Consider the following 16,450-nt stretch of genomic DNA (forward strand, 5'->3'; position numbering starts at 1 on the left):
TATCTACATTTTAGGCCAACTGTCAAAATAGATTTTCATCTGCAAAGACCCAGCCACGCAGGACTGTGGTATAAACATCTGAGGGCCAGGAGTTTTAATGGAAACACGCTTGGACTCACAGGAGCCTAAGAGCCTTTCACCATCCCTCCCACAGGGCTGGAGTGGCCAGGACCAGGGCGAGATGACCAACCTTGTCGCTCTCTACCTCTCCAGCCACCAGAGCTAGGCTTCCTTGTTTACTTATTTAGAGCCTAGCAGAGGAAGTGGTAAAGGAAACTTGCTGAGTCGTTTTCTGAGAAGAGACCATATTTGTTCGCAGAGGAAGCCATTGCTCTCTGGGATCTGGTTACAGCAGAAAAGACGTCTGTTCCAACAAGGGTGTTCCAGACGGTAACTGGAAGTTGGAAGAGCCAAGGACACCTCCACGCTCTAGATTTGGGATTCTCTGTCCATGGGTGCAGCACTGGTGCTCAGCTTGTGACTTTTGTCCTGGGAGAGCAGCCATGGCATTGAGGAATGTGCCCTTTCGCTCAGACGTCCTGGCCTGGGACCCCGACAACCTTGCAGACTACTTCAGGAAGGTGAGTCTTGCCGTTTTGTTGGTGGTGAGGCTGGCTGCCCTTGGCGGGCTGGGCAGAGCTTGAAAAAGGAGCTAGAACATGAGAGGGACAAAATATAGCAGAAGAACTTGCAACCCCGCGGCAGCCTTCCAAGTTGAGCAGGTGCTATGTAGATGCACACACACCACTGAGTGTTCCTGGCAAAGAGTTCTGGGGAGAAGGGGGGCCCTCAGATGGAAGTGTACTTACTAAGCACCAGCACTCATGTTTGTGCTCTGTAGGCACTGTCCCATTTAACACTCCCCAGTACTGCTATCCTCTTTTCTCAGCTGCAAATTAGGCTCTGGGAGGTTAGATAACCCAAAGCCCCAGGGACTACATGTGACAGGTAGGATTTCAGTCACACCTGCCTGGCTTCATGATCCATGTTAGATACTCAGAACGACTGTAACCACTAATGAGATCAAGGCTGCTTACTAGAAAGGGGTGAATGGAGGGGTGCCTGGGTGGCTCAGTTGGTTAAGTGTCTGACTTCAGCTCAGGTCACTATCTCATGGTCTGTGAGTTCCAGCCCCACATCAGGCTCTGTGCTGATGGCTTGAAGCCTGGATCTTGCTTTGGATTCTGTGTCTCCCTCTCTCTCTGCCCTTCTCCCACTTGTGTTCTGTCTCTCTGTCTGTCTCTCTCTCTCTCTCAAAAATAAAACAAAAACATTTAAAAAATATTTAAAGAAAAAAGAAAAAAGAAAAAGAAAGGGGTGAGTGGAGCCCTGAGCCTGGGAGAAAGAAACAGCAGGGCAGGAGGAATGGATGAGGCAAGGATGTGCAATGCAAGAGAGGGCGTCTGGACAGTCATTGCTCATGACCTGAAAGAGGGCTCCTCACACCCTTACAGAGAACAGAGTCCCTTTGGAGCTTTAGGAGGGTCTTGTGAAGCAGGTGGAAAAACTGCTATGAGCTCCAGGTTGTGATTGCTTGAGAGAGCTGGGGAAACTGAGGCCCCTGAGAGGGAGAGTTTTGCCAGCAGGGTCAAAGGCCAAGCTTGTGGCAGACCTGGGACTTGAGTGTTGCTGTCCTGCCTTCCAGCCCTGGACCCCTGTGCTTGGTCATCTGCGGGGGGGCTAATGGGTCAGACATCTGCTGGCGCAGACTCTAAGCCACATGACTCGGGGACTCTCTACCCCTGTTCAAGGGATAAGAAGTCTTGTAAGGGACGTCTGAGCTTCTAATACCCCTGTCCCTGGAGGCTGGGATGGAGTTCAGTTGACCCTCCAGATGGTTGTAAAGATGAGACTTTAAAGTCAAGACTTTAGAGGTCATATAAGCCAACCTCTCTTTTTCCTGAGGGATGGAATGGAGCTCCCAGGACCCACAGACACATGAAGCTTATATAGTAGCTAACTGTTCTTCCTCAACCTAAAGAATAAAGATATGAAGATACCAGGCATGGTGGCATAGATCCTGTTATTTGCTGTTTTGTTCTTTTCTCCAAAAGGTCACAGTAAACTTAGGTGTTCAGCACTGTGGGTGCAAAGATGATTGGGACAACTGACTTTTGAAGGATTTTTCTAAACGTCTTTCTTAAATGTAGAACAAATACATTGGGGCAACCAGATAAAATCTGCCAAGATGCTATAAAGTAGCATGTTAGCTCAGTCGAAGACAGGAGACAATAATTGAGAATTAGTGAGAGGATCCTGGAAACAGACCGAGATGCATGGACAGGCCCCGTCTTCAGTGTGAGGAGAAATATAGAACCCGGTTGGGCAACAGCGGAATCCAAGGGCAAATCTTCCCTTAGGGCAGGGAGATGGATTACAGGTCAGGGGTGATTTGGGAAGACGGCCATCTGCCTGAGCTAGGGCATGAGAGAGGCTCTTTCTTGGAGACCCCAGACCTGGGATGTGTCTGCAGCACTGGGACAGGTTCCTTCTCCTGACATAAAACAAAAAGCAAAAACTGATGGTGGGAATCTGTGATCCAGGAAGTCCCAGCCCCCCACGGACTCAGATGGGCACCCTTCAAATCCTGAGCATCTCAGTTCCCCCCAGAGAGAAAATATTGAGTGAACTGACCATGGAGTCATTTGGGGAAGGGTCTTCGTCATCAGATAACCTGTTCAAAGGATTGATGAGCAGTGCAATTTCTAATGAAGCAGGGGGGCTAGGACCCCATTGGAGACACCTCCCAGCCAGCTCTGGAGTCAGACAGTTTGGTTTGAATCCTGGTTCTACCACCTGCTAGCTTGGTGACCTTCCTTTAGTAACTTCACCTGTCTGTGTCTCAGCTTTCTCATCAGTTAAATAGAGATACTAACAATAACTACCCTCATGGGATTGTTGAAAGAATGGAAGGAAATACAGCGTGTGAAGCACTCAACAGATTGAGGGGTCAATTCATGTTTGATATTCCCTTTTTTCCTGCTCTGTTTACTGGACCCTAGCTGGGGAGGCCCATGCAGATTGGCAGGCCTTTGTGTCTTACTGTCTTAGCTATGTGTAGCTCATCCTTTGTCTGGAATATAGGCCCCTGAGGACAGAGGTCATGTTTTGGATTTCTTGAACCCCTCCATTTTTTTCTGAATTGGCAGGAAAGCACCCCTTGGCAATGCAGTGGAGAGACACTGGCTCAGAGCCATGAGTTCTAATCCCAGCTGTGTCCCCAACCCACTGTGGGACCTTAGGCCAATCCCTTCCCCTCTCTGGGCCTCAGTTGTCCCATCTACAACACGAGGTACCTGCTCTAGACCACTGCCTACCGAAGCTGGGTGCTCATAAGAATCCTCTGAGTGCCTGCTAACAATAGAGATCCTAGCTCCCAAGCCCAGATATTAACAGATCAGAATCAAACTTCTAGGGAGGCCTAGTCTTCAGAGCTGTCTGTCTACATAGAGCCAAAGTCAGCGGACTGCAAAATCAGAGCTTATCTGGTAATAATGACAGCAAAAATGATAAATTAAAGGCAGTCAAATACTATAAGAACTACTCCTTCCCCTCTGCGTGAAAATAGAAAGGACGCTCAGGATGCCTCAGATGCTGCCTGGGTTCCACATTGACCTCTAAATCAGCTTTTTCCGAGCTTTCTAACATTTACCCCACCCTTTCAAGCCAAGAGGCTACAAAAATTATATTCACTTTTTAGATTGGTTGACCATAAAAAGAAGACCATGATTTGCCCCCAAAAGAAGACTGCCACAAATTGTGAGCCTTGCACTTGTGTTGAGAACAGAAGATTCTCCAGGGCAAACATTTAACCTTAAATACTCCAGACCGAAATGTCACATTTGGAGATACTTCAAATGCAAATTTTTATGCTGCCGAAGACAAGGTGAAACAGAAAACTGATAAGATTGTCAATTAATGTGACTTTTGGGGAAAGCAACCAAGATAATTCCTGTTGATCTTAGAGCTCTATTCTGAGAATCCAGCTTAATCTATCTTAAACAGAGGTGTGCAAAATGATGTCCATGATCATCTACAGTTTGATCTGGATGGTGTTTTAAGATACACTCAAATGTATTCACTGGCTATAAGTTATACTGTTACTAACAAAAAGGAGAACATTCCTAACAGAGACATTAAAGCCTTGTTCTGAAGTTCAGTTGTCCCCTCTGCCACCTGCTACCCATGGATCTCATGCAAGTTACTTAAGTGTCTTCACCTTTGACTCTCCATCTGGAAGATGTGAGGGTTAAAGACTTAAGACTGGTTTAAATACATAGAAGAGTGCCTGCCCTATAGCAAGCATTCAATAATTATCAGCAGTTTCTAGTACCATTATTGGAACAGCAGTCTGGTAAGCAACCTAAATGATCAGCAATACGGTAGCAATTTAATAAAATAATTGTTTAAAAGAAGTTTGTAAGAACATGAAGCAGTGCCTATATTATCACTTTAAGGTAATTTTAAGAGAAAAAAAACAGGATAATAAGATTAAGTATGAATTATAACCTCAGTTATATTTAGAAATATGCTTAGAATTAAGCATTGTGGGGTGCCTGGGGAGCTCAGTGGGTTAAGCTTCTGACTCTTGATTTAGGCTCAGGTCATGATCTCACGGTTCATGAGCTCAAGCCCTGCATCAGGCTCTGCGCTGCTAGTGTGGAGCCTGCTTGGGATTCTCTCTCTCTCTCTCTCTCTCTCTCTCTCTCTTTCTCTCTCTCAAAATTAAATAAATAAATAAACATTTTAAAACAGAACAAAGCATAGTAGGAAGCACATTGCGACATTTGCCAAGGTTACCTTTGGGTGGCAAGACAATGGATGCTATTTATGCACTTTCTGACCTCTTCTCTACCTGCCTGAGGGACATGTGGCCACAGCCCGTATAGGCTTGAGGTCACTCCTTTTCTGTAGGGATTGGCCCCTAAACCTTAGACTGAGGCAATTTCTCCATTTCAGAGACTCCCAAGGGGCAAGTGAAAGCAGGGTTGAGGTAAGGATGGGGCCCCTCTGTTCGATCATGGGGGGAAGGGTGGGAAGGGGGTCTGGCTAGCCACAAGTACCACAAATTGCTAAGCTTCAGGGGCAGGCAAACAAGGGGAACCAATGGCATACGCCTGCCTGCTGCTGATAGCACTCTCCTCTCCTCTTTGCAGCTGAACTACAAGGACTGTGAAAAGGCAGTGAAAAAGCACCACATCGACGGGCAGCGGTTTTTGGTAAGTGCTGGCCAGTTTGACACATTGGGACCAAAGCTGTTCCACACTTTAACCAATTATGGCAGGGCCAGCCGGTCTACCCTGTTCCTGGGGATGCCCAGAGTCAATGCCTGTCTTCAGGACCCCTACACAGCCCTTTGCCTTCTTCTGAGGTTTTATATGACCCTTGCTGTCATCACTTCTTGGGATCCTATTATTCAGGATACCTCCCAGTCTTTCACTGATACCAAGGTACATTCTATAGTCAAAGTAGAAGGAGGAATCCAAGTATAGCCCCCTCCCCCCAATCTTGAAAATCTATTCAAATGCCGTCCATACTTAGACAAGTCTAAGGGGAAAAAAGACCACATGGGAGAACGGAAGATTCTTTTTTCCCGTCTTTCATTTCGGAGTACATACTTACTGAGTGGAATAAAGTGTGGAATCACCCTCATTATTTCATTCCATCCCTCTTTCTCTCTACCAAATGCACATAGTTGGGTTTTTGCCAATTAAACACACATGTGATACGGCTTTCTCTATTCCACTGTGTTGCAAAGAGCTTTAAGGGTAAGACTAAGATGCAGCTCTACATGAGCAACGAAGCCATTAAATAGAAAGGGATGCACCTCTGACAAGTAGCGAGTTGCCGGAAGGTGGTCTGAGCATTTCTCTTGAAATAGCACCTTTGTCTATAGGCAAGATAGACCCGACTGTACCAATCCAGCCCTTCCCATCTCATGTTTCCTCACCCTTCAAAAAGAAGCGGGAACGAGACTTCAAAGGTCTCATGGGTAGATGTTCCCAATTTGGATTTGGAGTGAGGGGGGCAAGGTAAGTTGTGTTTCCTCGCAAGGCGTGGTCAGTAGCAGTGAGGGGACTGGGCCATGACACTTCAGGGTTAGAAGGGGCCAGAGAGGTCACATGCTCTGGCTTTCCACTCAGCACTCCAATCCGTTTCCTATATTGCCTCCCTGCCACTAACATCTGCTTGAATTCTTTCAGTGATGGTGAGCTCACTACTATGCATGGTCATCTGCCCTTTCTAGGCAGCTCTTAAGTTTCATGCAGAGACCAAGCTGTGCCCTGTTGGTCTGAGTTTTGCTTTCATATGCCATGTAAGACATGTTTACGCACTGCTTCACCTAAATCATGCATGCATTCACCCACTCATTCACTTCACAAGCATTTTCTTGGGTTCCCTTTACATACTGGACCATGCCACATTCTGAGAATATAGAGGTGGCTAAGATGTGATTTCTGCTTTCCAGAAGCTGGTTTTACAGCAAAAAAGTATCTTTTGGAAGGCTCTAACCACCCCCTTTGCAACTGAGGAAACATGTACAGAGGTGTGATGTGAATGTGTACAGAGGTGTGATGTGAATTTTCTAAGTCACATACCTAGTAATTGGATTAAAGTACACATTTAATTTACTCTAACATTACATGAGAGTTTTTAAAAAAAATTTTTAATGTTTATTTATTTTTGAGAGACAGAGTGCGAGCCAGGGAGGGGCAGAGAGAGAGGGAGACACAGAATCTGAATCAGGCTCCAGGCTCCGAGCTGTCAGCACAGAGCCTGACTTGGGCCTTGAACCCACAAACTGTGAGATCATGATCTGAGCCAAGGTCGGATGCTTAAACAACTGAGCCACCCAGGCGCCCCAATACTGTATGAGTTTTTAACAATGTTATTTCTTCATACTGAGCTTTGAACCATGGAATACCTGGGGTTCTGTTGTCACTTTTGCACATTAGTACTATATGTAAGTATTTCCTTCTGGTGCCTTCAGCACTGAGAACTGAGATTGAGACTTATCAGTGTGAATGGAAGGGAGTAACACATCTTTGAGGACAGTCCTGCTTACAGCCCTGATGCACTGGGTCACCTTGAGCAAGCACTTGACTTTTCTGAGCCTCTCTCCTCTCAAGCATGAGCATGAGCATGAGCATGTTGGACTGGGTAACAGTGGGTGACAGTCCCTTCCAGCCCCTGCAACACTCCCTGTGTTAACTGCAGGCCTACTAGGACAGGGTTGTTTCCGTGGCTGAGAGAGAGTGTCTGAGCAGTTCTGTCTCCTCTGCTTTCATATCCAGGACCTGTCAGTCCCTGGAGACTGCTGTTCTGTTTATTGTGGGAGCAGGAGGAAGTGGAAGGAAGGGGACTGGGAATCAGCAGAGCAAGGAGCAGAAGCTGGTTCCTGGTCCCACAACTGGGGTATTTAGAGACAGCTTCTGCTGATACCCACCCTCTACCCCAGGTGCTCTGGGTACAGTGTGAGCTCTGATCGGAGTCCTAATTTCTCATATATCATTCCTGGTTTTATAATATCCAGGACCATTCTGCTACTGAAGGCAAAAGTGGAAGGCCATAGTCTCTCTGTCTCTCTGTCTCTCTCTTCACTGTTGGAGCTAGTAGGTCCCTTGAATCTGTTTTGCTGACATTTTGGTTCCCCAGTGAGAAGAGTAGGACCTTGTCTGGTGGGGAAAGGGGTGCCATGTTTTCAGAAGGTAGAGGAAGAGGATGAAATGTGTTAGGAACCCATGTCAGTTGGGAAGGCGGTGGCTGCCTGTAACAGAAACCTGACCACAGTGGCTTAACCAAACAGGGCTTTATCTTTCTCAAGTGATAAAGAATCTAGAGTAGGCTCTCAGGGCCGGTGAGTTGCTGAAAGAAGTCACCCAGAACACAGGCCCCTTCTAGTCATGGAAAAAGCTTGTGGCTTCTGCCCTACTAGTTGTAAGTTGGCTATGCCACCTCTAGACCTGACATCCACACTCCAGGCAGGATGGAGTGGGGGAGGGCAAAGAGTAGAAGGCACAGAAGTGTGTGGGGAACGCCTCCCCTTGCTTTCAGGAAACTAGTAACTTTTCTGGAAGTTCCACCCCCTAGACTTCGGGTTATATCTCACGGGCCACAACTGAGTCCTGTGACTTCTGCCACCTCCAGAGAAGTGTAGGATGTTAAATATTTTGGACTCGGCACATTTACTGCCCCTAACAAAACCCAGGTCCAGTCAGTAAGGGAGCAAGAGAGAGGGGATACTGGGCGGGCGGGCAGGAGTGTCTACACATCGCCTCCCCAGGCAGGGCCCATGGTGAGGACACACTCACAGCATAATTACACTCCTGCAAGACCATAAGTGATCATACAGGTAACCCAGAGTTGCTGGAAGCTTCAGAAGGAGGTAGAGGAGGGGTTACATCACGCAGCAGAACTCTCTGAAAATCCTGTTTAAATATCTCTCATCTTTCCGCCCAGTTTCTGTCCTTGTTCTAAAGGCCTTTCTCTTTCCTGATATCCTGTTCCTCTGTGTCTCCAGCCATGCTCACATCCACCTTCTCCTTCACATTCTTCCTCAGATCCCCTCAGCTTACATCCTCACGTTGGCCAGTCAGTGGTCAGGCCCCAGCTCTCTGGTGACCCCCAGGAACTCCTGCATTCTGCGTGCCACTCTGACCATGTGTCTTAGTACATCCCTGAGAGGGAGGAGAAGCCAATGCACGGGGGATGTTAAAATTTAAATTAAAAAAAAAATTAACATTCATTCATTTTTGAGAGACAGAGCACAGGGGAGGGAGGGGCAGAGAGAGAGGTAGACACAGAATCCGAAGCAGGCTCCAGGCCCTGAGCTGTCAGCACAGAGCCCAATGCGGGGCTCAAACCCACACACCGTGACATCATGACCTGAGCCAAAGTCGAGGCTTAACCAACTGAGCCACCCAGGCACCTATGGGATGTTAAAATTAAAAAAGAGAGAGAAGTTAAGAAGCTTGACCAAAAGCCTGATTGTCAACCACTCTGGAAAGCAGTATGGAATTTCCTCAAAAAGATGTTTATAGTAGCATTATCAACAATAGCCAAACTATGGAAAGAGCCCAAATGCCCACTGAGTGATGAATCGATAAAGAATTTGTGGTATATATATGCAATGGAATATTACTCAGCCATGAGAAGGAATGAAATATTGCCCTTTACAACTATGTGGATGAGAGCTAGAGTGTATTGTGCTAAGCAAAGTAAGTCAGAGAAAGACAAATATCATACGATTTCACTCATATGTGGAATTTAAGAAACAAAACAGATGAACATAGGGGAAAGGACCAAAGAAAGAGGGAAGCAAACCATAAGAGGCTCTTAATGATAGAGAACAAACTGAGGGTTGATGGAGGAGGCAGGTGGGGGATGGGCTAACTAGGTGATGGGTATTAAGGAGGGCACTTGTCCTGTTGAGCACCAGGTGTTATATGTAAGGGATGAATCACTAAATTCTACTTCTGAATTTACATATTACACTGTATGTTAACTAACTAGAATTTAAATAAAAACTTGCAAAGAAAAAAAAAAGCCTGATTGTCTCAGGACTCTGGGCAAACTCCGGCCCCAACCCTACTGCCAGGTCTACTGAGGGGCCTGGGTCTGAGAGCTGGAGCAGATGAGCCCAATAAACACATTGCTAAGATGCCCCAGGCCCTGTGCCACTGGGCTCAAAGGGGAGCGTGCCCAATGCTTACCCATAGGCGGCAAACAACCTGCCAGGCTCCCAGCCCAGAGCAGAAGAAGCAAAAACCTCCAAGAGCCAGCCAGACCCCAGCTAATTATTATTTATTTTCACACAAATTATTCACATTAGGTTTATTATTCATATAGGGCGTGTCAAGCACTGAGCCAAGCACCTGACACGCATCATCTCATTCAGTGCTCACCACCCCTGAAAGGTGGCTTTTATTAGTATAATGATTCCTATTTTACAGAGAAGGAAACTGAGGCTCAGTGAGCCTAAGTGTGTGCCCCAAATCAGACAGCTGTTAAGTGGATGAACCAAGATGCAAATCCAGCCTGACTCAGAGCCTCCACCGTAACCACCCGGTTCTCTAGCCTCAGTTAGAATGCCAGTGGATGCCCTTCTCTGTCTCAGCATTCATCCCATGGAAAGAAAGTGTGCTCACCTCTTTTCTGTTTCCAGTATCGGCACCCTGCCTCTCCTCCTCCCTCCAGGGCACCTTCTTCTCTTACCCTTCCCCCCCTCCTCCCCTCCAGCATGGGCCAGCGGGTCCCTCAAAGGGATCAGATGTGGGAAGAGAGAAATTTGCAGGGAGAAAATCGATCACAGATATCACAGGGCAAGGTTCCAGTCTCAGCTCCATCACCCACAAGCTAAAATTCCCTCAACATCCCAGGGCCTCGGCTTTCTCACCTATAAAATGGGGATGCTGATACTTCCTAAATCACAGGACTGATGTGAAGATTAATCGAGGTGCTAGCAAGGCAGAGGCCCAGAGTCAGTTCTTCACAAATATGAGTTCCTTTCTCCTTTCCCTTCTCGTTCCCTCAGGAAAGCCTCTTTATTGAATCCTACCACTAACCCTGATGAGAGAGGCTTTTGCTGGTATCAGGGCACAGATTCCTTCTCCAGGCTGGCTTCTCACAGCTCCTGCATATGGAAACTGAGAGGGACCCTGAAGTCTGGGGTAAGAGCCTAGGCAAGAGGTCACAGCGTGGCCAAATTCGGCTCACGAGACGAGTGGTTTGGCTTCACAGTTTAGCTCTCACGGTGCGTGGTTGTTTGTTTGCTTCATTTAAAGTTATTTGTCGATATTTCGAACTCAGGAAATTTCACCTAAAATCCAGAGTTGGGGATTCCCTTTGAAAACGTAGATGCAGCAACACCAGGCCCACAGGTTTTTACGCAACATCTGGAAGCTGGGCTTTGGGTAGGTGGGGGAGGTGTACCCTTCACTCAGCTGAAGGCCCACGACTCCCTGTTTCACACCTCCCTCTCCTCACCTGGCCCAAGGCCCCTCCTGTGGGTTGTAACCTGCCCATGTCTTCGTTTCAGAACCTGACAGAAAATGACATCCAGAAGTTCCCTAAGCTCCGGGTGCCGTAAGTACTCCCCCCGATTCCTTGAGTGTTTTGGGGAACCGAGGCTGGAATGGGACGTAGCCCAGGGATAACTGAGTCAGTTAATCTGTCACGGTTGGTTTGAACTAGGAAAGTGAACAGAAAGGCTATAGAGGCAAGTGCGGGGCACGGGAGAGAGAAGTGATACGTGATAAGTTGAAAGAAAAAAGAAAGTAACAGATCCAGCCCAGTTGGTGTGTGACTGTGAGCCATGTCTTCATTTCCTCTCTCCCTGTGGGGTGGCTTGGGCACCGGCGGCACGAGATCCGTTCCACGAGGGTGTCATCATCAGATCAGTGATTGCTTAAATTTTCTGGACCACAGTCTCCAGCTCTTGGCCATGAGAGAGTTGGACCCAATGAAGAGCGGCAACGGACATCATTCTGTCTGTCGCTACCTGTTGTTTGGGAATGGCTGCCAGGGCCACTGTACTGAGAAGAATCCTGAGGAAGGGAGAGCGTGACGCGTTACTGAGGTCTGGGGTGGGTGCAGACGGGAGAAGATGCATCACGCGCTTTGCGCCGTGTGTTTTCATCCCTCTAGCAAGGGTCTTCCGGACTCAAAAGCTTACCCGAGCCAGGCAGGTGATATAAATGTGTAAAATGGGCCGTCTTGAGCCATACAAAGTCCTATCAATTTCTCCTTCATTTCACCACCTTTGAATAGAATATGGGTATGAAGAAATATTTCTCCACTATCACAAACATAATAGCACAATTATGGTGTCAAAAGAGGTCATCAGCACTAAGCCGCGTTGTCGGTGAAGAATTAGGGAGTGGTGGAGATTGTGGAAAATCGGAATATTTTCCCTCCCGAGAGAGCTGCAGCCACTCCGTGCCAGTCCGTATGGACCTGATGATGTCCCATCTTTGAACTTATCAAAAGGCACTAGAAATCTCCGTTTTATGTAATATATTCTTAGTATACATAATAAACATATGTAATAAAATATATTTATGCAATATATTTATATAATATATATAGTATATATTTATATAATATATATAGTATATATTTATATAATATATATAGTATATATTTATACAATATGTATTTTGTATATATTTATACAATATGTATTTTATGGTATATATATACATACATATATATATATACATATATATACATACATATACATATATATATATATATATATATATATATATATATATATATACCTGGTCCTTGAGAGCAGTTGGGTTTGCATCTCCTGGTCCCCATGCAACACTAATACTTCACTCATTTAATGAACTGCTACTAGACGCCGATTTAACGTCAGACCCTTGTTAATTACTCAGGCTATAGATACATAAGGGACAGAATCCCCACTGCAGGACACTCACATTCTAGTGGGAGGGTCAGATATACAAAGCAATCATACCATGATTGATTAACGGTGCTGGGGCACATGCATGGGCACGTTCACTGGGAGTAGGAGGGCAGGAGTCGTTTTCCCCTTGGCATTCGGGGAAGACTTTGGGAAGGCAGGAAAGCTAAGTTGGGTCTTGACATATACCAGGAATGGTCAGATAAAGAATGGGTTGAAGGACGTTCTAGGAATGGGGACTATATTGCAAAGGCATAGGCACCAGGGAGTTTAATGAATCTACAAGTGGGCCAGAGCAACTGGGGCATGCACATGGGGCACACAAAACAAAGAGGCTGCAGTGACTAGTCACAGTTTAGAAGGGTCCTGTGAGCTATCCTAAGGAGCCTAGGAGGGGTGTGGAGGCGAGTGCAACAGGGAGAACGCGAAGGTAAAGCTGGTGTCTTGGCTTTCTCTAGCCAGTGTGAAAGATGGAGGGCCCAGCCTGTGGCATGACAGCCAGCTAGGGGGTGATGGACATGACCCTGCTAACGAGATAGGAGCCTCAGCGAGGGCTGTGGCCCCTGAAGACGCAGGGATCAGGCCAGAGGGGATTTAATCAGAGCAGTGGAAGGAAAGAGATAAGGAAGGCCCTTTCAGCTTGGAAGATCCTTTTTTATCTTAAGGCTGAGCTCAGTGGATGTCTGGAGCTATGCCTGAGTGCCTGGAGAAGGAGGCGGGGTGAGAAGTGGTTTTCGGTTAGTGATTGTAAACACTCACACGCTGCGGGTGTGGTAGGGCTGGGGTATTTCTTTAGCTATTTGAAAACTGGAACAAAATCCCTCTCCAACGTGTGCATGTGTGCCCCAGACAAGCTATGGACCTGCCCGTGGAACATGAAGGTGAATGGGGAGTAGAGAGGGAGGAATCTAAGGAAGGTCCCTGCTGCCCTGATGTGGTGATTCTAAGCATGACTGTCCCTCTTGGCAGACGTGTATAAGAAGCACCAATTCCAGTTCTACTTCTAATGAGCTCTGTGCCTGGGAAGAGTCCCTAGTCTACTCTCACTTTCCCAGTCTCTAAAATAAAGGAATGTGACCGTGCGACTCACTCTTTTAAAGGTTATAATTTTAGGTATGAACAGGCAGACAGAAGAGCTTAGTGAGTAAAAGTACAGGCTCTGAGGTCTGACTACTTGAGACCCAATTCTTCCATTCACCAGCTGTGAGTCTGTGGACAAGTTATCTGAGTTCCCTGAGCCTCAGCTTCCTCATCTGTAAAATGGGGATAATAATAAAGCCTACCTCAAAGAGTTAGTGGGAAGGTTAGAGGAAATAATAATATGCCCTGAAGAAATGTTAGCTATTCCTGTTATCTTATGGAAAATCCCAATGAGTACCATTCTGTTTTTACGAATCATTCTATCCTGCGAAAGGGGGAGGATTAGAGACTAGAAAGCATGGACTTTGGAGCAAGGGAGAGCCACGTTCCAAAGTGGGCTCTGCCTCCCACCAGCCATAGGACCTGGGGGAAATCCCATCAACCCTCTGTGCCTGTCTCATCTGTAGAAGGGAAACGAACTAACTCTTAGGCACTGCTGGGTTATAAAGGAGGCAGCCCATGTAAGCTGCCTGGTGGTGCCCTGGATGCATATAGATATTCAATGCTGATTTGTTTCATTCCCTTGTACATAGGTTCATTTGCCATAATCATTACCCTGAAGGGCTATGGGAAAGAAATTGTGTTTATGTACAGCAGACCAAAACAAGATTATGCTCCTCTGAATATCTTGATTTTCTTCTCCCATGCTTAAAAAAAAAGAAAAAAGAAAACTCTATTAAATGGATTTGTAAGAAGGCAGATTCTGGTGAGGAAGGCTTTGTCTGCAAATACAGTATCAGCTACTCTCTTGGACAGTTTCTCCCAGAGACACCCTGGATGCTGTAATGGAGGAGGGTTTTTAAATAAAACAACAAAGCTTCCCTTATAGGGATGGGCTTAAGACCCAGGGCATAGCTGAACATTATCTGGTTAAATCAGTAGAAGACAGGTTAAAATCTGATGATGCCTGTTTGGAGTTTATTTTTAAAATTTTATGAATTTTATATTTAAATCCGTAGTATAAACTAAAAGATAAGGAGAAGGGAGTGATGGGGGTCACGGTGTATGCAACAGATAGGTGTTGGATGAGTCTCTTTATATCATGAGTTCCCACTGTACCCATTACCGATAGTGGAATTAGGCTGGGAAAAAGCTGAGATCCCATCAGAGGGGTGATGCGGTAATACCTGTTTATTCGTCCACCCTCCTGATGAAGCTGTCGGTCTCCTCATAGCAGAGACAGCATACCTAAGATACAGCGGACAGGGAAAGAGGATGGAGGCAGGCCGGAGGGAGGGACCCAGCGGTAAATAGGCCTTCTTGTGTTCCTTAAAGAATGTGACCAAGCCTCAGCAGAATTGCCAGGATGACAGGCTGTCTGCCCTTCTCCTTCCCTCTCACATTCATTGGCTCCTCCCTGACCAGGTAGCCAGTCCTCCCCACATGAGAAGGGCCTCCTCTCAACTGACGTCACTCCTTCTCCCCGAAAGCAAGTACAGAAACTTGACTTCCTAGATCAGCCCCACAGTAAAACTCCTCACGTAGCCCTTGACAAGTGCCTCTCTCAGCGCCTCACTTTCTTGGGTGGTAAAAATGGGAATAATTTAATTTGCCTACCACAAAATAATTGTGAAGCCCAAGTAAAATACTACATGTAAAATTATCGGGGGGTCCAAGGCTGAGAAGCGGGGAGACCACGCCAGGCCCTCCAACTTTTCCTTCCCACCCACACGTGATTCTCTCCTGAGGCCCGAGATGGTGGCAAAAGGCACCTTCCTGAGTCCCAGGACCCACACCTGGCTTTTCAAGTTACGAGGACAGACCTTCCAGAGGTTTGGCTCTTGGTTCAAGGAGGAAGACCCTTAGAAGTGGGACATCCTTTAAAGAAGGATGAAAAGCAGGGGTGCCTGGGTGGCTCAGTCGGTTAAGCACCAGCTTCAGCTCAGGTCATGATCTCGTGGTCCATGAGTTCAAGCCCCACATCGGACTCTGCGCTGACAGCTCAGAGCCTGGAGCCTGCTTTGGATTCTGTGTCTCCCTCTCTCTCTGCCCCTCCCCCACTCACACTCTGTCTCTCTCTCAAAAAATAAATAAACATTAAAAAAAAGTTTAAAAAGAAGGATGAAAAGCAGAGCAAGAGCCAGAGGGAGAGTGTGAATGTGCGCTGGGTGCCCTGGGGGAGGGGCTGACACGGGGACAGAGGACAGGCAGGCAGTGACATAGGCGGAGAGCTGGAGATGAGGCCGTAGGAGAGGACAGAGCTGAGCAAAAAGGCTTCTCCTGTTCTGGGCGTGGGAATGTGTTCTGCTGGGAGGCACCAGTGTGCCCTCTGGAATCAGAGTCGAGGGAGCAAGGCTTCCATTGTGGGAGGGCCTGGAGGAGAGAGAGAAAGCTCTCTCAAGTTCTTCCTGGGGGAGCTGAGGCAAACAAATGCATTTGTATTATAAGCCTGTGAACACCACAGGAGCACCTGCCACAATATAGGACACACAGAGGGACTGTTCCTGGATGGACGTCTCCTCTTCCTGTGTTCTATGGGATCTGGTACTTTCTATCCTACTCCGCTTCCTCCCTCCCTGCCCTTTCTGCCTGCCTTTCTTTTTATACTGTCCTTCTTACTTCTCTGTGACCAGCAAAGTTGATTTCAAAACCCGGAGTGGGCCTCCACTTACCCTTGATAAAGCACAAGGGACCATTGAAAGGGAGCCCATCTCCTCCCTCACTTCCTCCTCCTCCCCCACCTCCTCCTCCTCCCCCACCTCCTCCTCCACATTCTCCACCTTCTCCTCCTCTTCCGTCTCTTCCTCTATCTCCCCCTTATCTAGCTTCTCCTCCACCTTCTCCTCCTCCACATCCTCCTCTCTCATCTCTTCTCCTCCCATCGTCTCCTCCTCCTCATTCACCTCCCCCTTCCCCGTCTTCCCCTCCCCCACCTCCCCC

At 47.1% G+C, this 16,450-nt stretch overlaps 1 protein-coding gene across 3 annotated transcripts in view; it reads left to right on the plus strand.

The window, feature by feature from the left end:
* The first annotated feature begins 311 nt into the window (after window positions 1-311).
* LCP2 (lymphocyte cytosolic protein 2) overlaps window positions 312-16,450 on the plus strand; it is a 47,023-nt gene continuing 30,884 nt past the window's right edge. Inside the window, exons 1-4 of one of the 3 annotated variants that reach the window (XM_047091254.1) lie at window positions 312-581; window positions 4,960-4,993; window positions 5,157-5,219; window positions 11,039-11,085. In XM_047091254.1, coding sequence (XP_046947210.1) covers window positions 517-581; window positions 4,960-4,993; window positions 5,157-5,219; window positions 11,039-11,085 — 209 coding nt within the window. In that variant the 5' untranslated portion in view covers window positions 312-516. Of the gene's footprint in view, window positions 582-1,243; window positions 3,887-4,959; window positions 4,994-5,156; window positions 5,220-11,038; window positions 11,086-16,450 lie in introns of those variants that run through there. The other 2 variants (XM_047091262.1, XM_047091268.1) reach the window with 2 other exon arrangements.

The sequence above is a fragment of the Lynx rufus genome, unplaced genomic scaffold (assembly GCF_022079265.1).
Source record: "Lynx rufus isolate CCGP_SWC_20201006 ecotype Redwood Valley unplaced genomic scaffold, mLynRuf1.p SCAF_1, whole genome shotgun sequence".
In the NCBI taxonomy this organism is placed as follows: domain Eukaryota; kingdom Metazoa; phylum Chordata; class Mammalia; order Carnivora; family Felidae; genus Lynx; species Lynx rufus.